This window comes from Myxine glutinosa, chromosome 1 (assembly GCF_964187855.1).
Source record: "Myxine glutinosa chromosome 1, kmMyxGlut1.1, whole genome shotgun sequence".
In the NCBI taxonomy this organism is placed as follows: Eukaryota; Metazoa; Chordata; class Myxini; order Myxiniformes; family Myxinidae; genus Myxine; species Myxine glutinosa.
Window position 1 is genome coordinate 218,996,033 of NC_136261.1, and position 27,871 is coordinate 219,023,903.

Below are 27,871 nucleotides of genomic sequence, written 5' to 3' on the forward strand. Positions count from 1 at the left end.
GTTGGGAGATAGGGCCAAAAACGATACATAGTAGGATATCTCAAGTTGTGGACGGATTTGGACGAAACTTGGTGGAGAGGTAGCTTGGGTGTGTGACAAGGACAATTCGATTCGATTTTGGTGAAGATCTGAAGATGGATTCAGATATGAGAATTGGGTTTTAAAAAAAAAGTAATTCTTCACCATTGAGATCGGATGAAAAGCGATGTATAACATGATATTTTAAAAAGTTATGGACGAGTTATGACTAAACTAGGTGCACAAATTGGTTAGGTGACAAGAACAAGCCGATGAGATTTTGGTTCAGGTCCGAATCCAGATCCGGCATATGAGTGGGATACAAAACAAACTGTTCAGCCTGGCGGAGGTATGCGCTCTACTGAGTGCCGTTCTCGTTTCCAATGCTACAATTGCACTCGAATTTTACATGTTTTCTTGTTTCCCAGTCAAAAGAATGCATACAAATATATTGGTTAGTTATTCTTATAGCACCTGACATGAGGATTTCCAAGGCACTTTACAGCAAAAACATTAGGAGAGGAAAACAAGGTAGAGGAGAACGGCACCCAGTGGAGCACATACCTCCATCAGGCTGATATCATGCAAAACTGTGTATCATTTTTAGCCCCATCTCTCAGTGATGAAGAATCACATAAAAATCATATCTGTATCAAGATCTTCAATATTTGTCCCTCAATCTAAACAATTTGTCCTTGTCACACACCCAACCTGTCCACAAAGTTTTGTCCGAATCTACCCATAACTGTGAGATATCCTGCTCACAGACAGACAAGCAGGAGTGAACATATCCTTCATCCAGCTTTGATGGTGGAGGCAGTGAGATATTCCAATGGTGCAATTGTTAGATTTCTCCAACATCAAAACATGCCTCATGAAGCATAACTTACAGCGAACTTGGGGGATTTTTTCTTTTTCCTTTTAGTAGTCATCTACATATTGCCTTCACATGTTGTGGAGGGAGGTTCGTAGATGTCATCTTTCACTATGCAATAAATTACCTTACTGCACTTTCTCACCACCTCTCAAATTTATATTCACCTTTGACCGAGCAGACCTCAAAACCATACGTCCAAATGAAATGTCAAGTGGGAAGGACTTTTGTTCATCTGGAGATCGCCATCCCCTCATGTCCCAAACTGGACTGCAAGGACTTGACATATGCAAGGACACTTCATTCCCTGGAAGGCCATTTGGGAAAGTAGGACAATAAATAAACAAGGTGTGAGGAAATCTAAATGAACTCAAAAGTAAGTTAAAGATTTACAAACTGGTTCCACAAGTGGTTGTTAACCTGCAATTGGTTCTTCCATTTGTTAAAAGTTTACCAATTTTATCGAAGATGGCATTTTTTGTGGGTTTGGAGAATTATGTACAAAATTTACGAAATATTTTACAGCAATCAGACTTTGTTAAAAATCCAATGGGAAAACCATCTGTTTCACAATAAAGGGAAAATCCCTTCACAGCACACTTTTAAAACATATTGTTGTGGTTTTGATGTGTCCCAGAGATCTTTACACAGTTAAGCAAGTTATTTCATAGTATACTGTTTCCCCATCTCAACCATGCCCATCAACCTCTCCAGTGCGTCGCTGAATTCCTTCTTCTCCACCCGTCCTTCCCCCATGTACCCATAAACAGACATAACGCACACCATTTGCCTTTGCATCACCACTCATGCCATAACTATCTATCCCTCCCATCTTTCGACTCTGACCATCTGCTTGCTGATCTATTCCAAATCCATTATCCTCATTCCATCCCCACCTGCATGCAACAGCTTGCATCCTTCTACCAACCTCCTCGTCCTCGCCTATGCATCATGTCCACCACCTCAACCTCCTCCCCCCTCCATTGATCCCACATTCAAACTATCTAAATTGACCACTTCTGAACCACTGCCCACCTGACAGAGCTAATACCATCTTGATCAATTTGGGACATTAAGGTCATCAATCAGCAGCGCTGCCCAGGCCCAGACGCACTGCCTTTTCAAAATAAAATTTCTCCGTCTGTCCACCATCCACTCAAACAACTCCAAATGCCGGTGTATACATAAGCACATAATCAACCAAACTAGACGTTTTGGCACTCCAAGTTCCAATAAGGCTTTCCACATCGTTTTGTGTTGGATGCTATTGAAAGCCTTGGCATAGTCGAGGAACATTGCCCATAACTGTATCTCCTTTTTACCCTTCACCCTTTCAAAATAAACAGCATCAACATAGCATCTGTAGTGCCTTTACCACATACGAAACCAAACTGCTCCTCGGCAATATCCTCTTTCAAATAGTAACCTCTTGCCTGATGGCCTCTAAGAGAATCTTCGATGCGTGACTTGTTAAACTGAGCATCCCTTGTTTGGAGCACTTCTGTGATCCAGCACCCTTGAGCATTGGAACACTCTCGGGCCAATCTCCGATACTTTTCATAACGGCGATCAATGTTCCACCACCAGCTGAGTGCTTCAGCTGGTATACCGTAAAGCCCCACTCACTGCCTTATTGATTTTAAGTTGTTCTATGGCACATCGGATTCCTTCTTTCAGAACGTCTGGCTCTTAGAAACTTTCTGCAACCCAATCAGATCGATTTATTAAATGTTGGCCTCGATGAATAGCACGTTACAGTAGTTATACCATTCCTGTTTGATTTTATCTCTGAAACAATAAACTACCATCAGCATCTTGAATACCAATACCTTTATTCTTATGTTGTTTGCCATTCAATTATCTAATCAGATAATATACCTTTTTGCTGTGGCCACTAGCAAATGCACTTCCTGCATCCACAGCCTTTGCTTCAAACCACTCTCAGGTTTTTTTTTTTTTTTACATGGTTTCTTCACTTCTTTACTCAAATTATTGTACTCTGGACTTTGCGATCCTAAGGTTTTTGACGTTCTTCTTTCTTCAATCAAGTCGAGACATTCATCACTCATTCAAGGTTTCCTCTTTGGACGGTCGATTGGACAATGTTCTTCAATGGCACCTTTCAGTGCATCAGCAAAGTTGCACCAATTGTGCTGCTTGCTTTCCATGGATGCTGATATTGGCAATTCAAAAGCATCACAGTTTTCGAATGCCTTGAAAAAAAGCCGGCAAGGTACTTTGAATTTTTTCATATTCCAACACCTACCTTTGATTTTAGCCTTGACCATTGGATGATCACTACCACAATCCGCACTGGGTAAGTATCTTGAGTCCATACACTCACGTCTATCACTGTCTCATGGTAATGAAGTCTATTTGATTCTTGCATCTGTTTCCTGGTGAAGTCCAAGTATACCGTTGATTAGCACAATGCCTGAAGCAGGTATTGATCACAAGCAAATTGTTGTCTTCTAACCAATCCAAAAGCAGCTTTCCTCAATCATTTAACTAACCCAAGCCAAATATTCAACAAGCACCATGATCTGTGTTCTCACCAATCTTTGCATTGAAGTTGCACATTAACACCAACAGTTCTCTCTTAGAGCACATCTTGACAACTTTCTGTACCTCTACCTATACACAGAGATAACTTGATTCTCATCAGCATCGGTGGTTGGTATGTAGACGTGAATGATGTTAATCGCTTTTGGCTTCGAATTCACTCGAATCTTGATGATCCCAGCATGTACTGGTTCGACAGCAGTGATGGCTTTTGCAGTTTTGGGGGATACAAAGAAACCAACCCCATGAAGATTCTGGTTACCACCACAGTAACACAACTCCCATCCATAAATACATAGTTCACAACCACCTCACACCAGCAAAACCCAAGATGTCGATATTCAACCTTTCAGCTTCGATCTTAACTTGCTTTAGTTTTGCTAATTCTAACAATGTTCTTACATTCCATGTACGTAGGTTCAATACTCTTACGACAATCAGTGGTAAGCGTCAGCACATCAGGTTGGGGTTACTCAGAAGAGTTGACCCAAACCGTCATTATCTGCACTTGCCCTCTCTTCTGTAGTATGTCCTTCACCAGTCATAGGTTGGAACTGCACATCCCTGGAGTGCAGTTCGGTTGGCAGGTTCCATACCATTAAATTATTTGTAAACTCTTGCATGCAATCTATCTACAAGCCGTAATCTTAGGGGCGCATCTCCACACCAGGTACTGAAAGGTACTTTAAAAAACCTTTTAAAAGGCAGGAAAATATAAACAATAAGGATTCACAATAGGTTACTCAAAAATGAAAAATGGCATCAACTATTTTACTTTAAAAAAAAAAATCTATATACAATTATGCAAGCATAGTGCATATTACAAAGAAAATGTGAACAAAGCTATATGATTTATTGGTTCCACGTGTTAATCAAAATTTTGATCTTCAAACTCTCAAGAGTTTCCTTGTCAGAGTAATGAAGAAACAAACAGGATGGTATCACAACACTAAAATTGCCAATTCAGTTGGAGAACTGCTCCTGTATTTTGGTTGAGAGATCCTGAATTAGTGGAACAGTCTGACAGCGCAACACACCTGTCTTCTTTGACATCCAGGCGATTCCTGCCTTATCTTTTATACCCTCATTAACCCTCACCACACTACCAAGCATACCTCCTCAAATTTCTATTTATTTCTTCCTCAGAGTTTCCTTCAAAATCGATCAAGTCCACCCCATTCGTCCCCAAACCCACTGTGTCCAAGTCTCCCTCTATTTTGTCCTTCAATCCTCCCGTTGTGGTTTTCTCCATCTCTTCTGTTCCTTTTGTTCTGTTACATCCTGACCCGTTCAGTGTTCTCTCTCTTGCACGAGCCTTGACTCTGTATACAAAAAAAAGAAAAAAAGAAAGCGCCCCCCCCCCCCCCCCCAATGCTATACACTCACCAACAAAAAAAAAAAAAAAAGAGGCCTAAATGGATTCTCCTGTACTTCGACAGAGACATGCAGAGAGAAAGAAACATGCAGAGAGAAAGACATGCAGAGAGAAAGACATGCAGAGAGAAAGACATGCAGAGAGAAAGACATGCAGAGAGAAAGACATGCAGAGAGAAAGACAAAGAGACACGCAGAGAGAAAGAGACAAAGAAACATGCAGAGAGAAAGAGAGAAAGAGACATGCAGAGAGAAAGAGACAAAGAGACATGCAGAGAGAAAGAGACAAAGACATGCAGAGAGAAAGAGAGAAAGAGACATGCAGAGAGAAAGAGACATGCAGAGAGAAAGAGAGAAAGAGACATGCAGAGAGAAAGAGACAAAGAAACATGCAGAGAGAAAGAGAGAAAGAGTCATGCAGAGAGAAAGAGACAAAGAAACATGCAGAGAGAAAGAGAGAAAGAGACATGCAGAGAGAAAGAGACAAAGAAACATGCAGAGAGAAAGAGAGAAAGAGTCATGCAGAGAGAAAGAGACAAAGAAACATGCAGAGAGAAAGAGAGAAAGAGTCATGCAGAGAGAAAGAGACACGCAGAGAGAAAGAGAGAAAGAGACATGCAGAGAGAAAGAGACAAAGAAACATGCAGAGAGAAAGAGAGAAAGAGTCATGCAGAGAGAAAGAGACAAAGAAACATGCAGAGAGAAAGAGAGAAAGAGACATGCAGAGAGAAAGAGACAAAGAAACATGCAGAGAGAAAGAGAGAAAGAGTCATGCAGAGAGAAAGAGACACGCAGAGAGAAAGAGAGAAAGAGACATGCAGAGAGAAAGAGACAAAGAAACATGCAGAGAGAAAGAGAGAAAGAGTCATGCAGAGAGAAAGAGACAAAGAAACATGCAGAGAGAAAGAGAGAAAGAGACATGCAGAGAGAAAGAGACAAAGAAACATGCAGAGAGAAAGAGACAAAGAAACATGCAGAGAGAAAGAGAGAAAGAGTCATGCAGAGAGAAAGAGACAAAGAAACATGCAGAGAGAAAGAGAGAAAGAGTCATGCAGAGAGAAAGAGACACGCAGAGAGAAAGAGAGAAAGAGACATGCAGAGAGAAAGAGACAAAGAAACATGCAGAGAGAAAGAGAGAAAGAGTCATGCAGAGAGAAAGAGACAAAGAAACATGCAGAGAGAAAGAGAGAAAGAGACATGCAGAGAGAAAGAGACAAAGAAACATGCAGAGAGAAAGAGAGAAAGAGTCATGCAGAGAGAAAGAGACACGCAGAGAGAAAGAGAGAAAGAGACATGCAGAGAGAAAGAGACAAAGAAACATGCAGAGAGAAAGAGAGAAAGAGTCATGCAGAGAGAAAGAGACAAAGAAACATGCAGAGAGAAAGAGAGAAAGAGACATGCAGAGAGAAAGAGACAAAGAAACATGCAGAGAGAAAGAGAGAAAGAAACATGCAGAGAGAAAGAGACAAAGAAACATGCAGAGAGAAAGAGAGAAAGAGTCATGCAGAGAGAAAGAGACAAAGAAACATGCAGAGAGAAAGAGAGAAAGAGTCATGCAGAGAGAAAGAGACACGCAGAGAGAAAGAGAGAAAGAGACATGCAGAGAGAAAGAGACAAAGAAACATGCAGAGAGAAAGAGAGAAAGAGTCATGCAGAGAGAAAGAGACAAAGAAACATGCAGAGAGAAAGAGACATGCAGAGAGAAAGAGAGAAAGAGACATGCAGAGAGAAAGAGACATGCAGAGAGAAAGAGACAAAGAGACATGCAGAGAGAAAGAGACAAAGAAACATGCAGAGAGAAAGAGACATGCAGAGAGAAAGAGACAAAGAGACATGCAGAGAGAAAGAGACAAAGAAACATGCAGAGAGAAAGAGAGAAAGAAACATGCAGAGAGAAAGAGAGAAAGAGACATGCAGAGAGAAAGAGACAAAGAGACATGCAGAGAGAAAGAGACAAAGACATGCAGAGAGAAAGAGAGAAAGAGACATGCAGAGAGAAAGAGACATGCAGAGAGAAAGAGAGAAAGAGACATGCAGAGAGAAAGAGACAAAGAAACATGCAGAGAGAAAGAGAGAAAGAGTCATGCAGAGAGAAAGAGACAAAGAAACATGCAGAGAGAAAGAGACATGCAGAGAGAAAGAGAGAAAGAGACATGCAGAGAGAAAGAGACATGCAGAGAGAAAGAGACAAAGAGACATGCAGAGAGAAAGAGACAAAGAAACATGCAGAGAGAAAGAGACATGCAGAGAGAAAGAGACAAAGAGACATGCAGAGAGAAAGAGAGAAAGAGACCTGCAGAGAGAAAGAGACATGCAGAGAGAAAGAGAGATGCAGAGAGAAAGAGAGATGCAGAGAGAAAGAGAGAAAGAGACATGCAGAGAGAAAGAGAGATGCAGAGAGAAAGAGAGATGCAGAAAGAAAGAGAGAAAGAGACATGCAGAGAGAAAGAGAGATGCAGAGAGAAAGAGAGATGCAGAGAGAAAGAGAAAGAGACATGCAGAGAGAAAGAGAAAGAGACATGCAGAGAGAAAGAGAGATGCAGAGATGCAGAGAGAAAGAGACATGCAGAGAGAAAGAGAGATGCAGAGAGAAAGAGACATGCAGAGAGAAAGAGAGATGCAGAGAGAAAGAGACATGCAGAGAGAAAGAGAGATGCAGAGAGAAAGAGAGATGCAGAGAGAAAGAGACATGCAGAGAGAAAGAGAGATGCAGAGAGAAAGAGAGATGCAGAGAGAAAGAGACATGCAGAGAGAAAGAGAGATGCAGAGAGAAAGAGAGATGCAGAGAGAAAGAGAGAAAGAGAGAAAGAGACATGCAGAGAGAAAGAGACATGCAGAGAGAAAGAGAGATGCAGAGAGAAAGAGAGATGCAGAAAGAAAGAGAGAAAGAGACATGCAGAGAGAAAGAGAGATGCAGAGAGAAAGTGAGAAAGAGACATGCAGAGAGAAAGAGAGATGCAGAGAGAAAGAGAGATGCAGCAAGAAAGAGAGAAAGAGACATGCAGAGAGAAAGAGAGAAAGAGAGAAAGAGACATGCAGAGAGAAAGAGAGATGCAGAGAGAAAGAGAGATGCAGAAAGAAAGAGAGAAAGAGACATGCAGAGAGAAAGAGAGAAAGAGACATGCAGAGAGAAAGAGAGATGCAGAGAGAAAGAGAAAGAGACATGCAGAGAGAAAGAGAGATGCAGAGATGCAGAGAGAAAGAGACATGCAGAGAGAAAGAGAGATGCAGAGAGAAAGAGACATGCAGAGAGAAAGAGAGATGCAGAGAGAAAGAGAGATGCAGAAAGAAAGAGAGAAAGAGACATGCAGAGAGAAAGAGAGAAAGAGACATGCAGAGAGAAAGAGAGATGCAGAGAGAAAGAGAAAGAGACATGCAGAGAGAAAGAGAGATGCAGAGATGCAGAGAGAAAGAGACATGCAGAGAGAAAGAGAGATGCAGAGAGAAAGAGAGATGCAGAGAGAAAGAGACAAAGAGACATGCAGAGAGAAAGAGAGATGCAGAGAGAAAGAGCCATGCAGAGAGAAAGAGCCATGCAGAGAGAAAGAGAGATGCAGAGAGAAAGAGACATGCAGAGAGAAAGAGCCATGCAGAGAGAAAGAGACATGCAGAGAGAAAGAGACATGCAGAGAGAAAGAGAGATGCAGAGAGAAAGAGACATGCAAAGAGAAAGAGAAAGAGACATGCAGAGAGAAAGAGACATGCAGAGAGAAAGAGACAAAGAGACATGCAGAGAGAAAGAGAGAAAGAGACATGCAGAGAGAAAGAGACAAAGAGACATGCAGAGAGAAAGAGACATGCAGAGAGAAAGAGACATGCAGAGAGAAAGAGACAAAGAGAGAAAGAGACATGCAGAGAGAAAGAGACAAAGAGACATGCAGAGACAAAGAGACATGCAGAGAGAAAGAGAAAGAGAAAGAGAAAGAGAAAGAGCAAGAGAGAGAGAGAGAGAGAGCAAGAGAGAGAGAGAGAGAAAAAAAGATAGAGAAAACATGTGCTTTAATTATGTAGATAAAGAAGACCAAGGTGGCAATCCCAAAGTTCTCCTCAATGCATGGCATTTGGGATATTGCATTGTCCAGCTGCACCACCTTTGTGACATTTAGCTGGGTCTTGGTCTCAGATCAATTTGCTCCTGGGGGGATGAATATCAATCAAGCTTTCTGTAGTCTGGTCATTTTCTGCAGCTGCACCAGCTGCCCCCTTGGACTTTGGTTGGCTTGGCAGCAGTCCACCCCTCAGGTGCTGCACACTTAGTAATTGTACATATTCTTGCTGCAATGTTGTGACTTCTGTGTGTGCATTGGCTAGTTGGAGTGCTTGTTCCAAGTGTTGCACTTCTGACTGCAGTCACTGCAACTCCAAGGCTGCGTTGTCTAGTTTCTGTTGCAGAAGGTGCATGTCATCTTCATGACATGTGCTGGTCTTACATGGTTCGCCCAGCTTCTTCTGAGATGTGAGGAGGCATTCTTTTTCAACTAGTTGCTGTTGCTGTGCTGTCGCTTGCTGTTTTGTGTGCTGTGGTGAAGTTCCAGCACCTTGTGAAGAAAGACCCCCTCCCCTGTGCACAGGAGAGCTCATCCTGCGAGAGCTGGAGCAATCACTGCCATCGTTTCAAGTAATCAATAAAACGAGTTAGTTGTTGATTCAAGTGATGGTATTTGTGGCAAATTCATGCAGCATACGCAACTCCCCATTTTCTCAAAGATGGCGACTTGGCTCTTCACGCCAGGAATTGCTCCGACCTCACTGGCCTGGGAGAGAGAGTGAGCGAGAAACAAACAGACAAAAACAAACAAACAAAAAAACCAACCGATTTGCTCTGGTCGACTTGGAGAGGACTTGCCAATGCTCCTGAAGGGACCAGGTGTTTCTTAGACTAGTCAGATATTTCCAAAAGTTGCCAATCGATGAATCCACGGGCGTTTCTTGGAGAAAGTCGGCAACATATCTTTTTCGATGTGTTTTTGTATGCTGAATACAAAAAAACAATGTTGCCAAGCTGAATTTTAAAATTAACATGCCCAAAATGACAGAATTCAAAATGGCCACCAAATCACACTAAAAAGCTTATATTTCAGCTACTAAACAATGGAGAAAGTTGATTTTGGTGGCCATACGCACATTTTTGGGGACAAGAAAGTTGTAGTAGTAGTAGTGTTATGTATTTTCTTTTCCAGACTGTCATGGATGGCTGCAACATGGAGCAAGCTACACAACAACAACAACAACAACAACATGCATTTTAAGGCCATTTTCCCTGCTAGAGCGGGGGTTAGCCTTGCAGTGCCCACAACAATCTTCTCCATTTTCCCCTATTTTCTGCATTTCTCCTTGTTAACCCCCTTGCCCGCATTTCTTCTTCCACCATCTTTAGCCAAGTCTTTCTCGGTCTTCCCCGTCCTCTACTTCCTTCTACATTCATTTCCATCACTCTTCTCAACCAGTCACTTTCATCCTTCCTCAACACATGACCAAACCATCTCAACCTGTTTCTCTTCACAGCATCCATCACAGGCGCTATTGCCATCATCTTTCGCAAATCATCATTTGTCTTCCTCTCTCTCAACGCTACTCTGCACATCCACCGAACCATTCGCATTTCCACCCTTTCCAGCCTTCGTTGCTGCTCTACGTTCATTACCCATGTCTCGCTCCCATAAATCATAACACTTCTCACACATGCAGCATTCACCTTTCCCTTCAGCTTCAACGACACTCCCCTCATCAGCACGCCACTCAGTTCCCAAAACTTCTTCCATGCACATCTCACTCTAGCAACCGTTGGAGTCTGATCCACCTTCTCCATTCAGCATGGCTCTGAGGTAGCAAAATGTTTTCACATCTTCCAGCTTCACGCAGCCTCCAAGATCCAACTCAACATTTCCTCCATCTGCAGCTCCCTCTGTGCACACCTTACATTTGAATGTAGCTGCCACACTGGTTAATGACCCTCTCAGACCACTACATTTTTGATGAACCCACTCAGCGCACATTGTACATTGAATTGAGTTCACTCCAACACCCTTCCTGCACACAGCACATGGCCACTTCCCAGTTCTTTCCACTTCACCACATGCTTTACCACTTGCCATCACCTTCGTCTTTCCGATATTCACCTTCAGACCTTTTGTCTCCATACATTCCTTCCACTTGTTCATCTTTTCCTTCAGTCCATCCCATACTTTCCGCAATCAACACCAGATCATCTGCATAAAACAACTCCCACGGTAAACCCTTCTTTACGTTCTGAGCCAGCACCTCCATCACAGCGACAAATAGTAGTGGACTTCGTACCGACCCCTGATGCACTCCCACCTTCACCTCAAACTCACCACTGTTCCTATCCTTCGTCCTTACAGCTGTGCGCGCTCTTTTGTACATTGCCATCACTACTCTGATCAACCATTCCTCCACTCCGAACCTCCTCAATGCCCATGTCAATACTTCACGTGGAACCCTATCGAATGCTTTCTCCAGATCAACAAACCCAAGAAACAACTTCTTCCTCTTCATGTACTTCACCTGCAACTGCCTCACAATAAAGAGCGCGTCTGTCGCTCCTCTTCCTGGCATAAATCCAAACTGCATTTCGTCAATCTTCACCTTATTCATAATCCTCCTCTCCAACACCCTTTCCAATACCTTCATTCCATGCTCCAATAACTATCGCTCGGTAGGAGCCACACTCCAGAGGGTCACCTTTCCCCTTGTATAGAGGGACAAGGGTACTCAGTTCCCAATCCACTGGAATGCGGCCTTCTTTCACCAACAGATTACAGATCTCTGTCATTGTCTTCACACCCCAACTTCCTGCTGCCTTCAACATATCTCGCACAACTCCGGTCGGCCCTCCTGCTTTTCTACTCTTCATTGCATTTATCGCTTCCTCAACTTCCTTCTCAGTTATCTTCTCTGCCGGTCCTAAAACGGGGTTACTCTCTATGTTGCCATCCCATTCATTCTCTGTATTCAACAGCATTTCCATATATCTTTTCCATCTTCCTTTAATTCCATCTGGGTCCACTACGATTTGTCCCACTTCATCCTTCAAGCAACTCACCCCCATCACATCACACCTCTTTCGCCATCTGCTTTGCAATCCTGAATACCGCTCTCTGACCCTCTTCCGAATCTAAGCGTTCTCCGATCATTTTCCGACATGCCTCCTGCGCCTTTGCTACCTTTCATTGCAGCCTTCTTGGCTGCCTTATAACTTTCATGCTCTGCTTTTTCTGCTCCCGTACCCTTCGCCTTCTGCCACTCCTTGAAACTCTTCCTCTTCTCGTCAATCCTCTTTCCAACTTCATCATCCCACCACCATGTTTCCGAGTGCCTCAGTGGTCCTTTTGTCCATTCACACACCTCACCAACAGCTCCCAACAGACTATCTTTCATTGACATCCAACCACTTTCAAGCTCAACCACATCATCCTCTACCCTACTCAGCCTCTTTTAATGCCTCCCTCACTGTCACCTCTTTCAACCTCCACACCTTCATTCTCGGTTGGTACTTCACCCACCGAGCTCTCCTCGCACCTTTCACCCTTATATCGCAGACAACCAAGTGGTGCTGTGAAACAGCCTCCTCCCCCGGGATCACCTTTGTGTCCCGGAGGTGCCCCCTATCTCGCCTACGCACCATCAGATAGTCAACGGTTGTCATCGACCCACCTGACGTGTATGTAACAAGCTTATTATCCTCTTTCTGGAACTGAGTATTACAAATCAACAGATCAGCTCCACCAGCAAACTCCAAAATCCTTTCACCTTCTCCATTTCTCACACCATATCCGTAACCCCCATGAACTCCCTCAAAACCGTCCATACTCCTTCCCACATGTACATTTAGGTCTCCTCTGACCACAACAACTTCCTCATCTTTCACGTTTTCCATCAGCTTCTCTATCGCACACCAGAACTTGTCCTTCTCTTCTTCGCTCCGACCAACCTGCGGAGCATATGACGTTCACCAAGAGCTTTCCAATCATCATTTTCACCATCATCAACCTATCACTCACTCTAGTCACACTCACCACACTGTCTACAAACTCCTCAGAAAACAGGACACCAACACCATTCACGCCCTCTGGGCACCCTTGCCAAACACGAGTTTCACGAGCTTGAGGCCACGTCACGCGGCACGAATGCGCACCTGTATCGTTGGAGGTATTGACTTATATATAGGGTTGGTTTTCTAAGGCTTATATCAAAATATTAACTTATATCAAATGTCTTTTAAGATGAAAGTGTGATGACGTCACCACGTCACGCGGCACGAATGCGCGCCTGTGTCGTTGGAGGTACTGACTTCTATAGGGTTGGTTTTCTAAGGCTTATATCAAAATATTAACTTATATCAAATGTCTTTTAAGATGAAAGCGCGATGACGTCACCACGTCACGCGGCACGAATGGGTCCATTGTGCACGCTTTCGTTTTATTTCCAAATTAAAATCTGTTTTCACTTTTGCTGTAAAAATGACATCAGTGCATCGAATGTGGTATCTTATTTGGTGAAATTCGGTCGATTTGAAGTGGTGAAAATAAAATGTGATCGTGGAAAATCGTAGCGAGGGGCCATTTTGAATCGGTTTTTGATTATTGCACCGGATTATTGCACCCTCCCATCACCCTCCCCCATCACCCTGCCCCATCACCCTCCCCCATCACCCTGCCATCACCCTCCCCCATCACCCTCCCATCACCCTCCCATCACCCTGCCATCACCCTGCCATCACCCTGCCATCACCCTGCCATCACCCTGCCATCACCCTGCCATCACCCTGCCACCACCCTGCCACCACCCTGCCACCACCCTGCCACCACCCTGCCACCACCCTCCCACCACCCTCCCACCACCCTCTCGTTGGAGGTATTGACTTATTTAGGGTTGGTTTTCTAAGGCTGTAGGCCGCACCTCATTTTGTCGAATAAAGTGGTATTCGGGTGGTTCCGGTATTTGGGACCGCAGGGACGGAAAGTGCAGGTACGGGGTGCTTGGCACTCCCCAGCCAGCCCGCTCTGAAGGTTCGGATCGGGACACCGGGATTCATTCCGGTCGCCCGGTCGGCCCGGAGGTGGGGGTGCGGGGCCTGTCACGGAACGTCAAAACAAACGGCCTGCCGGGGCCGCCCAAAAGTCGGGCGTGAGGGGCGCGTCCACTAATGGAACGCCTCTCGCTTCCCAGATCGAGGGCCACGTGGTCAGGAGAACCTCGTCCCTTCTGGTTGCCCTGCCGTCCCACCGGGAGCGCTGGCAGGGTGTACTTCAAAGTAAGCTTAAGTGTCAAGTGTTAAGTTCCTCCTTGCCCTCGCAAGGGAAAGGCTAGGGTCAAGCTCTTCCAAATTTCCAAACACTAGAAATCGGACGTCTCAAATTAATTAATTATTTGTTAATACATCTCAGTCGCCCGCGACCTCTCTAGCGCGGGTGTCGAACCAGTTCATTTCCGGGCGACCGGGCCGAGTATCGGCCCGGCCGTGGCCGAAGCCGTTGATTCCGCCGTAGCACGCTAACGCGTAGGCTCGTGCGTCCCCGGTCCGCCGGGGCTCCGCGGGTGTCCTACCGTGCCCGGCACTGCTGATCTCTCAAACTTCCGGGAGTAGGTGCCGGTGCCCGGGGACGGAGTTCGCTGTCTAAACATGGTAGCGCTAGGCCAGTGGGACCGCCGGGACCCACGTGCACTCACAAGTTATGCGCGTGGGCGGCAGTATCACACCGGGGCGCCCAAACGCTCCCCGGCTAAAGTTCATCCTGAAAGCGCCCACATTGTGCGGACAAACCAAGTCAAGGGCCACGTGGTCAGGAGAACCTCGTCCCTTCCGGTCACACTGTGCCTATCGGCCGGCCTCGAAGACCGAAATTGTGACGGTGTCACCCGAAAAACAAGCAAACAAACAAAAAACAAACCCAAAAAACAAACACAACAAGCCTCAGGAAGCAGGAAAGGAGGCCTCAAGCACATCGTGCAAACGAGCCTCAGGAAGCAGGAAAGGAGGTCTCAAGCACCTCGTGCAAACGAGCCTCAGGAAGCAAGAAAGGAGGCCTCAAGCACGTTGTGCAAACGAGCCTCAGGAAGCAGGAAAGCAGGCCTCAAGCACGTCGTGCAAACGAGCCACAGGAAGCAGGAAAGGAGGCCTCAAGCACGTCGTGCAAACGAGCCTCAGGAAGCAGGAAAGGAGGCCTCAAGCACGTCGTGCAAACGAGCCTCAGGAAGCAGGAAAGGAGGCCACAAGCACGTCGTGCAAACGAGCCTCAGGAAGCAGGAAAGGAGGCCTCAAGCACGTCGTGCAAACGAGCCTCAGGAAGCAGGAAAGGAGGCCACAAGCACGTCGTGCAAACGAGCCTCAGGAAGCCTTGTCTTGTCCTTTCCTCGCTTGTTTAGCTGACGACGATGAAAGGAAGACCGACGAGGGTCGAGTTGAACCTTCCCGCGCTGAGATTGAGTATCGTAAACAACACAAGGGAATGAAAAAGAAATAATATAATGTTCTTTGTATTTGTATCGGCCGGCACTCAGCTCTGGTCTACGAAGCTTTTAGGAGTTTGATGGTCGTATCCGTGGTATAACCACCCCGCGTGGGAAGCACACAAGATGGCGTGGATTCGCGCCTGTAGCCAGCCGCCGGCGTGAGGCAAGTAGACAGGATAGCCTCCTTTGGTTTGCTCGCTATCTCCTTGACATTAGCTCATTACTTGCATAAACGTCTTGAATTGCATATGTATAGTAAAATAACGACACAACTATTGAATGAAATGTAAAAAGTTATCATGGCCAGATTTTTTGGCAGAATAAAAGTGGATGTATTACTTCAAGAATTAATCTTTTGATGGCTTACAAGTTCTGATATATTAGAAATCATACCTGTTTGACCATGGTGGCCATCTTGAAATCCAAGATGGTGGCCATAATAAGAATTTATTTTGGCTTAATCAACTTTCTTGTCCCCAAAAATGTGGGTATAGCCTCCAAAATCAACTTTCTACATTGTTTAGTACCTGAAATACAAGCTTTTTAATGCGAATTGGTGGCCATTTTGAATTTTGTCATTTTGGGCATGTTAACTTCAAAATTCAGCTTGGCAACATTGTTTTTGGGATTCAGCATACAAAAGCACATGGAAAAAGATATGTTGCCGACTTTCTCAAAGAAACGCCCGTGGGTTCACAATTATGAGAATACCGACCAGTCTATCTAGTAAGCCTGGTGTTGGCTTAGCGGTTCGGGTGCCGGCTTGGGATCCTAGGATCCTGGGTCCGATTCCAGGTCAATCGCTGAATTAACGCCAGGGGGGTTGACTCAGCCTGTCATCCTTCCGAGGTCAGCAAATTGAGTACCAGTTCACTGGTAATTCCCTATGTGTCGCAAGAGGCAATTAACATGGTTGGCGACAGGAAGGGCATCCGGCCATAAAACATTGCTTCAAAAAGGGGATCACGTTGCCCGAAAAAGGCCAATCCCTGCTCTGTGCGGAAAAATGGCCTCTAAAGGTGGTTCGGCCAGTCTATCTAGTGAAATAAAATGGCAGCAATGTAATTGATGATCAACGACACGGATGCTAGATCGATAGCATACGTGTCGAGCAAGTAACTGTAGCGGTTTTTAAATGTTGGAGGTCAGTTGAAAGGAAAATAAAGATTAGAACTTCATTACTCATGTTATTACACAATTCAACCTAAATAGTTTCACAATAATACAATGTCCAATAAAGATCTTCACGAGTTAAAAAAATGAAAATACAAGGTACCGGTCCAAAGGTCTCTTCACGTTAATACAAGTAGAAATCTGACATAATCTACATTTCAGGTGCATGTTCTCTTCACGTGCACAGATAGAAATGCATAATGTTGAAGGAAGTCAAAATTCTGACCTTGAGAAGTGTTTCTTGCAACCTGAAAAGGGGAACTACTGATTTGCCGATCGTCTGTTTCCACCAAAATATCAGCTGGGCAGGTGTCATTGAATTTCTGCACACGATGCACTTAAAATGAGCTGCAAAGTAAAACCTTGAAGAATCTTTCACACATCTGAAACTATAGCATTTGATGTGAAACAAAAATGGAATTAAAAAATAAATAAAATCTGCCTGTCATCTTCGATTTTACCTTCATAGTCCTTGAAAATAGCCAGTAAATTGTAAATGTAAGTTCTTGAAAATGATAAATTTAATATTTGTGGGCTTTCACATTTTACAAATGTGGTATCAGCAAGAAGGAACATTGACATATTACTTGCACAAAGAAAAATAAAGAATGTGAGGGGTGGGGGGAGAGAACATATATTCAATTCACATGATCCTCAGATAGCAAAAGGGTTGGGTTACGAAGAGCTACTGGAGGGAATAAAGATTATGCGTCAGTATTGGGGGAGGAGGGAGGTGTGGGGTGGACGGAGAGGGACAACTTTATTGCTACTATTGGAGGTGGTTGTGCACTGCCTGGTTGTTGCCCTAGAGAGAAGAGTGGGCAAGAATAGTCTCCATAAGGCGGTTCCATGGATGGGAGAATTTACAATTTTTGCCTGGTCTCCAAATTTTTCAATGCGTTGGAAGTACCCAAAGTTCGGTGCTATTCACCTCTCGAACCCACATGATATATTGCAATTAAATTCACAAGACAAGATTGTGTATCACATATTTACAAATTACATTCGTCAATAATAGTCACTTGCCTAAGGCACATCTAGAAAGGTGGAAGTCAGCAGAGGTGGATTCTTAAATTTAGAAAGGTGGAATCCAGCAGAAGACTATGCCAGACTAGCCAATGTGCCCAAGGTGGGGTCCAAACCCCTTTTACCCTATATGGAACTCTTATCAGTCCATCATTAACGAGAACAGCACTCTGACGTGGCAACTTCGACAGATATGCCTCCGTCCACATTATTACATCATTTTACATGTACCAAGTTTGAGTCAAATGCCTTCAGCTGTTCTCAAGTATCACATTTGTACCTGACATGACCTCTGACTTTTGATGCAGAAATTTAATCCGTTCATCATAAAATATACTTTTACCAAGTTTGGTCAAAACCCCATCACTGTTTCACAAATTAGCGCAGTAACACAATTGTTATCCAACGAGATTTAAGTCCTTTGACTTCTTGACCTCACAATTTAATCCTTTTATCTTAGCGTCATTATACATACTTGTACCAAGTTTGACCTTGTTCCCTTCAGCCGGTCTTAAGTTATCGCAGTAGCGAAACCTATTACAGACTCTGACCTTTGACCTCTTAACCCCAAAATTAAACCAGTTTATTTTTGCATCATAATACATACTTGTCCCAACTTTGGCCAAAACCCCATCACTGATTCACAAATTACCGTGGTAACAGGATTTTCACCTAACATGATTTCGGACCTTTGACCTCGTGACTACAAAATCTAATCAGTTCATCTTTACACCATTATACATAACTGTACCAAGTTTGACTTATATCCCTTCAGCCATTCCCAAATTATTGCGGAAACGAAAACCTATCACAAATGGACTGATGGACAGACGGATGCATTAACAACCTGAAAACATGCGACTTTGTCGGCGGAGGAATAAAAATCCCAATTTGTGCACGTGCAATAAAATAACTTTGAACTACTTGCAACAAAACAAGGATCTCAAGTTTACTTCAAGCATCTGGTCTACAACTCTTTGAAAGTCAGAAAATGTTGTGAAAGTTTTATTTCTCATGCGACAATTGCACTTGAATTTTACAGGCTTTCTTGTTCCCCAATCAAAGAAAACGATGCATAAAATATTGGTTAGTTAACCTCCTCACGAAGCGAAGAGCGGGGTTAAGCGATCAGTTGGGTGCATACATGTGGCGTACCGTACACGTACGTGTCTGCATTTAAAAAATTCATTTTCTCAGCAACTGTTGGTCTGAGTGACAATTTTCACTATATGAGCACCTCCGAATGTAGAATATATATATTCACAACTATGACGCCATAGGTCACGTCGTATGGATGCCATCTTCGAAAAACGTTGCAACTCTATATCACCAAAATCGCTCAATGGTAAAAATTGAAACATGGCTCATTATCAAGTACTCCCCATGGGGAATAAGATAGGTTAATGATGTCATCGGTGCCTTCATTATGACTTAATAATGCGACAAGTATGGAAAAAGAAAAATTCTCAGGAACTGTTACTCCGATGGACACTAACTTTTCACCGTAGGATCACCTCCTGCTGAATGATCCTTTAAGGATAATTATGACGTCATTGGTTAGATGGTACAGGTGCCATCTTGAAAAGAATATGAAAAACTTTGCACCTCTCCATCTCAGGAATTCGCTCCATGGAAAAAATTTAAACATGGTATGTTGTTGGCAAGTATACCCCATGGGGAATAAGATCTTGATAATGTCATTGGTACCTTCATTATGACATCATAATTCGACAAGTACAACACTCGATCGCATCAGTATGATTTTTTTTTTCTCTGCAAATGTTGGTCCGATTGGCGCGAAATTTTCACCACAGCAGCGCCTCCTCCTGTAGATTTTTTAGTGGCAATTATGACATCGGTCACGTGGTAGAGGCGCCATCTTGGAAAAACTTTGCACCTCTATCTCTGAAACCGCTCCATGGGAAAAATTGAAACACAACTCATTGCAAAGTACTCCCCATGGGGAATAAGATATGTTAATGATGATGTCATCTGTGCCTTCATTGTTACGTCAACTCGACAAGAATAACGCTTCATCCGATCAGTGTGAATATTTTTTTTCTCTACAACTGTTGGCCTGATGGACATGAAAGTTTCACCACAGGAGCACCTCATCCTGTATAATTTTTAAATGATAATTATGACACCATAGGTCATGTGGTACAGGCGCAATCTTGGAAAAACCACAAAACGTTGCACCTCGATATCTCCGAAACCGCTCCATAGAAGAAATTGAAACGTGGCTCATGCTAAAGAACTCCGCATGGGGAATAAGTGTTGTTAATGATGGTCATTGGTGCGTTAATTATGTCATAATTTGACAGGGACAATGCTTAATCTGATCAGTTTCAAATTTATTGAGCATGATCTACGCAACAATTATATCAGAGAATGTAAATTTATGATGTCATCTGTCACGTGGTCTGGCAGCCAATATTGGATCAAAGAGAAAAATAAATAAATTCAAAAACAGAAGAATTGGTTTGCACAAAGTTGACAGCACAGGGCAAGTATTCTATGAATAACATCTAGTTATTTATATGGCACCTCACAATAGGCTTTCCAAGGCACTTTACAGCAAAAAAAATTGAGGAAAACAAGTTAAAGATGAGAACGGCACTCAGTCGAGAGCATATGACGTTACGAGCCAGGCTGAGCAGTTTACGTTTTGTATCCCACCGACAGGCTGCATCTGCATCCAAACCTGAACCAAAATCTAATCGACTTGTTCTCGTCACCAACCCAAATCATCCACCAAGTCTTATCATAATCTGTCGAAAACGTTGCAAAATGTCATGCTATAATGCATATCTTTTTCAGGCCCACCTCTGTGCCAAGAATCACTTTAAAAAAATAAAATAAAATAATAATAATAATAATAAAAACGCATCCGGATCCTCAACAAAATAGAATCTATTTGTCCTCGTCACACACCCAAACTGTCCACCAAATTTAGTCCGAATTCAACCACAACTTTTTGAAATATCCTGCTCACAGACAGACACAGGGAGAGCCAAACAGACTGGGGTGAAAACATAATCTTCATCCAGTTTCCATGACGGAGGCAATGAGATATTCTAACATGGTACAATTGTTAAATTTCTCCGACAACAGCAAAACATGACACCATGAAGCATAATTTCAGCTACAGTGCATTCAGAAAGTATTCAGACCCCTTCACTTTTTTCACATTTTGTTATGTTGCAGCCTTATGCTGAAATCGTTTAAATTCATTTTTTCCCTCATCAATCTGCACTCAATACCCCATAATGACAAAGAGAAAACAGGATTTTAGAAAGTTTTGCAAATTTATTAAAAAGAAAAAAACAAATATTACATTGACCAAAGTATTCATACCCTTTGCTATGACACTTGAAATTTAGCTCAGGTGCCCCCCATTTCTCTTGATCATCTTTGAGATGTTTCGACACCTTGATTGAAGTTCACCTGTGGTAAATTCAATGGATTGGACATTATTTGGAAAGGCCTACATGCCTGTCTACAGTAGGTCTCACAGCTGACAATGCACATCAGATCAAAAACCAAGCCATGAGGTCGAAGGAACTGCATGCAGAGCTCAGAGACAGGATTGTGTCGAGGCACAGATCTGGGAAAGCCTACAAAAAAATTTCTGCTGCATTGAAGGTTCCCAAGAGCACCGTGGCCTCCATCATTCTTAAATGGAAGAAGTTTGGAACAACCAGGACTCTTCCGAGAGCTGGCCGCCCGGCCAAACTGAGCAATCGGGGGAGAAGGGCCTTGGTAAGAGGTGACCAAGAACCCGATGGCCACTTTGGCTGAGCTCCAGAGATCCTGTGTGGAGATGGGAGAAACTTCCAGAAGGACAACCATCACTGCAACACTCCACCGATCTGGGCTTTATGGCAGAGTGGTCAGACGGAAGCCTCTCAGTGAAAGACACATGAAAGCCCGCTTGGAATTTGCAAAACAGCACCTAAAGGACTCGGACTGAGAAACAAGATTCTGTGGGCTTCCATGTGTCTTTCACTGAGGAGAGGCCTCTATCTGGCCACTCTGCCATAAAGCCCACATCGGTGGAGTGTTGCAGTGATGGTTGTCCTTCTGGAAGTTTCTCCCATCTCCACACAGCATCTCTGGAGCTCAGCCAGAATGACCATCGGGTTCTTGGTCACCTATTACCAAGGCCCTTCTCTCCCGATTGCTCAGTTTGGCCGGGCGGCCAGCTCCCGGAAGAGCCCTGGTTGTTCCAAACTTCTTCCATTTAAGAATTATGGAGGCCACTGTGCTCTTGGGAACCTTCAATGTAGCAGAATTTTTTTTGTGGGCTTCCCAGATCTGTCCCTCGACACAATCCTGTCTGAGCTCTGAAAGCAGTTCCTTTGACCTCATGGCTTGGTTTTTGCTCTGATATGCATTGTCAGCTGTGAGACCTTATATAGACAGGTGTGTGCCTTTCCAAATCATGTCCAATCCATTGAATTTACCACAGGTGGACTCCAATCAAGGTGTAGAAACATCTCAAAGATGATCAAGAGAAATGTGAGGCACCCGAGCTAAATTTCAATTGTCATATGAAAGGGTCTGAATACTCATGTAAATGTGATATTTCAGTTTTTGTTTTTTTCATAAACTTGCAAAACTTTCTAAAATCCTGTTTTCTCTTTGTCATCAAAGGGTATTGAGTGTAGATTTATGAGGGAAAAAAAAGAATTTAAACGATTTCAGCATAAGGCTGCAACATAACAAAATGTGAAAAACGTTAAGGGGTCTGAATACTCTGAATGCACTGTAACTCATGGGATTTATTTTCCATTCAGGGGTCATCTACATATTGCCTTCACATGTTGTGGAGGGAGGTTCATGGATGTCATCTTTCACTATGCAATAAATTACCTTGCTGCAGTTTCTCACCACCTCTCAAATTTATATTCACCTTTGACTGAGCAGACCTCAAAACCATACGTCCAAATGGAATGTGATGTGGGAAGGACTTTTGGTCATCTGGAGGTCGCCATCCCCTCATGTCCCAACTTGTACTGGAAGGACTCGGCCTTTGCAAGGACACTTGGAAAAGTAGGACAATAAACAAGGTTTGAGGAGAGCAAAATTTGACTCAAAAAGGAAATTAAAGATTAATAAACTGGTTCTACCATTTGGTGTTTAACCTGCAAGTGGTTCTCCCATTTGTTACAATTTTGTCAATTTTTTCCAAGATGGTAATTTTTTTGGTTTGAAGAATCATGTGCAAAATTTATGAAGCATTTTACAGCAATCAGACCTTGTTAAAAAATGGGTGTAAACCATCTTTGTAACAATATAGGAAAAGTCTTCACATCCCACTTTTTTAACATTGTTTTGATGGGTCCCAAAGAGATCCTCACACAATAAAGGCAGTTGTTTCATACTACCTGTAGTGAAATCGTATTCGTACTGAACCCGGGGTGATGCTCGCTGCTCGTTGACACCGCTAGGGGCGTGACTATAAGACCCGCTGCTGCGGACGGTGCTCCGAGACTTCTCCTGTGACACGTTACATTTGGTAGACTCGCTAACGGTACGCCAGCATAGAATATCCAGCTTGCTTGCATTGAATGTTATGAATGGTCCCATGTGATGCCACATCGTATACTTATTGCATTTCCTGCATTACAGGATGATGTCATGATCTAAATGGAATTAAACCACAAGTTCGACTAAAGTTGTGTGGACCTGATTGGTTTTCCACAACACTTAATTCCATTTATATCTACCGACATGGCTGGCAACAAGACGCTGGCAGTTGCCGTATTCTGCGCCGACCCGCAAGCCCCGGATGGTGGCTTGCAACTGAAGCACTGGCTCAGAACATTGGAGAATCATTTCGAGGAGCCTGAGACCGCGCCGACGGCTGCCGCGAAGCTAGCAACGCTTCATTCAAAAATCGACGACAAGGTGTACAATTCCATCGCTCAATTCGCGACGTATGACCTCTCGATCGCGGAGCTCAAACGGCTGTACATAAAGGAAAAAAGCCCGGTGTATGCACGATATTTGCTGCTAACGCGACGTCAGCAACCCAACGAGGCGATGGACCACTACGCCCAGGAGCTCCGGCAGCTCTTGCTGGACAGCATCAAGGAGCCACTGACTCCCGCGCAGTCTCAGGATGATCTTCTTTTAGATGCCTTTATTGCAGGGGTCTCCTCCCAGGAACTAAGGCTCAAGCTCCTAGAGAAGACCGACCTGACCTTCGCTACGGCACTCGAGCAAGGGAAAGTATACACCGAAGCGCGGATGCAATCGAACACCTATGATCGCACGCGCCTCTTGGCGGGCACTACACTACACGCCCGGCCGGAGAGTGCTACCGCCGAGGACGCGGACCTGCTCGCGGAACTCCGGGATGCTCCGGAGGAAGACCCAGTCCTGACGGCTGCCGCTACGGCCAGACCCAAGGCCTTACGCGGGGCCGCATGCTTTTTCTGTGGGGGGCCACGCCATGCCCGGCCCGTGTGTCCGGCACGAGACGCTATATGCCATTTGTGCTCGCAAAAGGGACATTACGCGAAAGTGTGCAGGAAAACGGCACGCGGCTCGCGGCTCATTGAATCGCGCGGTCGCGGCGACCTTGAATGGGCTCATTGCGGAGCCTGCGAGCCGAGCCCAAAACCAGGCGCCTTACCCGTCTTCGAAGGGGAGGGCCCCTCTCTGCGGGCCCCTGGGCGCTCAGACGTCCTTGGCGGGCGTCACCGGACAGCCACCACAGTCTCATCCTCAATCGGGCACGAAGTACGTGTCCTTGACCAAACTCCGGGCCACGCAAGGAGCTTTGAAGCCTCGCCAAGCCCCAGCGGAACGTTCTCCTCGTGTCGTCCACGAGCTAACGGTGGCCCTCACCCCGGAAAAGGCGATTTCGAATACTACGGAGGCCTTTTCCTGCCAAAAGTGTCAAAAGGCATTTTCAAATACTACGGAGGCCTTTTCCCGTCAGAATTGTCAGATTTTGAATCGCGAAACACCGGAATGCTTGGGAAAGCCCTCTGATGGCATTAATGGATTCCCCATGGACAACGCATACTCTGGCCACGACCGCAAAACTGCTGCGGGCATAGGATCCACCCGCGAGGCTTGTCCGACCCATTCGGGGGGTTCAGTCCCACTCCCAGCAGCCTCGTCTGGCCTGGCTCAAGCCCTTATTCCCCTCATGGTCGAAGGCCATTGTGTTCGGGCCTTGGTGGATACAGGGTCTACGGATAGTTTTATCGACCAGCGACTTGTGCTCAGGCATGGATGGCGGATCTGGAGGTCTACGAGACGGATCTTCATGGCTTCCCAGGGGCTTCGACTCAGCACGAAGGGGGAATGCCGATTGAAACTCGTGCTATAGGGACGGGTTTTTCCTGATGTACACCTTATGGTTTTACCCGCTTTATGTGCTGATATTCTGTTAGGACACGATTTTCTTAAGCTGCATGGACGTCTGGTAATGGAGTTTGGTGGGCCTGACACGCTTGTTGTGGGGGCGGACGACGCGCTTGCGGTGTGCGCCCTAGCGCAAATGGACATCCAGCCGCTTTCGCTGTTCCCCAATCTAACCTCCGACTGTACCCCTGTCGCGGTGAAATCACGGCGCTACTCTCGTGCAGACATGCAATTCATTGCGGACAAAACGGCTCAGCTCTTGAAAGACGGCATCATAGAACCTAGCAGGTCGCCGTGGCGCGCCCAGGTCTTGGTGGTGCGCAGCGAGGCCCACCGCAGACGCATGGTAATCGACTATTCCCAAACGATTAACCGCTTTACACAGCTGGATGCCTACCCCCTTCCGGGGATGGACGCGCTGGTGCAACAGGTGTCCCAGTATTCGGTCTATAGCACTCTCGATCTCCGTAGTGCGTACCACCAGATCCCTATCTCTAGGGCGGATCGTATCTATACCGCTTTTGAGTCGGGGCAGCCGTTGTACCAATTTACGCGATTGCCTTTTGGGGTAACGAACGGGGTCGCTTGTTTCCAGAGGGCCATGGATGACCTCATTGCGCGGGAGCACTTAACCGATGTTTTCATCTACCTCGATAATCTTACGGTTTGTGGATATGACCAAGGGCACCATGATGCTAATCTGAAGCGCTTCCTTGAGGTCGCGCAGAGGTATCACTTAACTATGAACGAGGATAAGTGCCAATACTCCCTACGCACGATAGATCTTCTGGGGTACACCGTGACCCATGGCTCTGTCGCTCCGGATAAGGAGCGTCTGCGACCTTTGCTCGACATGGCCCCTCCCTGTGATCGGGCGTCCCTGAAGCGCGCCCTCGGGCTATTCGCCCATTACTCCAAATGGGTGCAACATTTCTCCGCGAAACTTCACCCCCTCGTGGCCTGCGACACCTTCCCACTGAGTCCGGCCGCATTGGCGGCCTTTGAAGGCCTTAAGGCCGACATCGCCCGAGCCGCCGTGGCGACAATCGACGAGAGCGGCTCTTTCGTCCTCGAAAGTGACGCCTCGGATCAGGCCATCGCGGCGACCCTCTCCCAAGGGGGGCGTCCCGTGGCTTTCTTTTCACGGACTCTTACCACCGCTGAGCGGAGACACTCGTCCGTCGAAAAGGAAGCGTATGCGATCGTCGAGTCTATTCGGCGATGGCGCCCGTACTTACTCGGGCGGTGCTTCCAAATCATCACGGACCAGCAAAGCGTTGCATTCATGTACGACACCTTACACGCCCAGCGCATTAAGAATGAGAAAATCACTCGCTGGCGTATCGAACTCGCCGACTTCTGTTACACCATCAAATATCGCCCGGGGAAGGACAACCGGGCTGTCGATGCCTTATCACGACCGGCTACATGCGCGGGTATCACCTCTTTGGAGGGCCTACGGGTGCTGCATGCCACTGCGGGCCATCCCGGCGTAACGCGTTTCGCTCATTTTGTGCGGCGTGGCAATCTCCCATACTCAATTGACGATATCCACCGTATCTGTCGCGACTGCGCTATCTGCGCGGAAATCAAACCGCGTTTCTATAACCCTCCCATGGGGACTCTGGTTAAGGCTACACGACCGTGGGAACGCTTGGCGATGGATTTCAAGGGCCCATTGCCGGTGTCGAGCGGCTCTCGCTATCTGCTCACTATCGTCGATGAGAACTCGCGATTCCCCTTTGCTTATACGTGCGCGGACATGACTGCTGCCACGGTGATGCGATGCTTACAGAACTTGTTCTCAATGTTCGGGTACCCGGCCTATGTCCATACCGACCGGGGTGCGGTCTTCTTGTCTCAGGAGGTGCGCGGCTATCTGCTCCAAAATAACATTGCTTCTAGTTACACCACGCCGTACAGACCCCAGGCTAATGGGCAGATCGAACGCTTCAACGGGATTATCTGGAGGGCCGTCATGCTCAACCTCCGGACCCTCGGCCGGGGCCTCGATCAATGGGCTTGGTCGCTCCCTGCGGCGTTGAACTCGATCAGGGCTCTCCTGTGTACGGGAACCAACCAAACTCCCCACGAGCGACTTTTCCACCACCCCAGGAGCACGGGGTGTATACGGTCTTTGCCCAGTTGGCTCGCTGGGCCCAGGCCGGCCTACCTTAAACGGGCGGTTCGCGCGAGCAAGTACGACCCCCTAGTGGACAAAGTGCAGATTCTCCAGGCTAATCCTGAGCATGCTCGTGTGATGACGACTGATGGCCGTGAGACTACTGTCTCCGTCCGTCACCTTGCCCCTTGCGGGGTCGCCGACCTGAGTAGGGAATCGGACGGACCGACCGAACCCATAGATGAGACTATGGCCTCTCCCGACGCTCCCATCGCCGAAAGTCTACCGACTCTTCCCTCGCCGGGTCTACCTGGGCCCGACGACTTTGAGTTACCCCCTTCGTCACCCGACCCTGATGGCGCCTCCGACGCCGGGGACACAGGGATACGTGATGCCGTACCCGGGGAATTTCGGACGCGTGCTGGCAGAGAAATTCGCCGCCCGGCCCGATACGGTTGGGTCGACTGATGTTCCGCACCCTGTTCGTGCTGACGATCGCTCGCTTCAAGCCGCACCGCCGTATAATTCTGACGGGGGGTGGGGGGGGGAGAATGTAGTGAAATCGTATTCGTACTGAACCCGGGGTGATGCTCGCTGCTCGTTGACACCGCAAGGGGCGTGACTATAAGACCCGCTGCTGCGGACGGTACTCCGAGACTTCTCCTGTGACACGTTACATCTGGTAGACTCACTAACGGTATGCCAGCATAGAATATCCAGCTTGCTTGCATTGAATGTTATGAATGGTCCCATGTGATGCCACATCGTATACTTATTGCATTTCCTGCATTACAGGATGATGTCATGATCTAAATGGAATTAAACCACAAGTTGGACTAAAGTTGTGTGGACCTGATTGGTTTTCT

General features: G+C 45.8%; 1 protein-coding gene across 4 annotated transcripts in view; it reads right to left on the bottom strand.

Moving 5' to 3' along the window:
* The window catches only part of LOC137434299 (uncharacterized), a 155,513-nt gene that overhangs the window by 53,430 nt on the left and 74,212 nt on the right, over positions 1–27,871 (bottom strand). For all 4 annotated transcript variants that reach the window (XR_013624430.1, XM_068127200.2, XM_078783930.1 and 1 more), the window contains 3 exons: positions 22,416–22,546; positions 16,701–16,797; positions 1,060–1,199 (listed from right to left, as the gene is read on the bottom strand). Coding sequence is in view for 3 of the 4 variants with exons in the window: in XM_068127200.2 (XP_067983301.2) it covers positions 1,060–1,199; positions 16,701–16,797; positions 22,416–22,546 (368 nt within the window). In the remaining variant the exon portion in view is untranslated. The remainder of the gene's footprint in view (positions 1–1,059; positions 1,200–16,700; positions 16,798–22,415; positions 22,547–27,871) is intronic.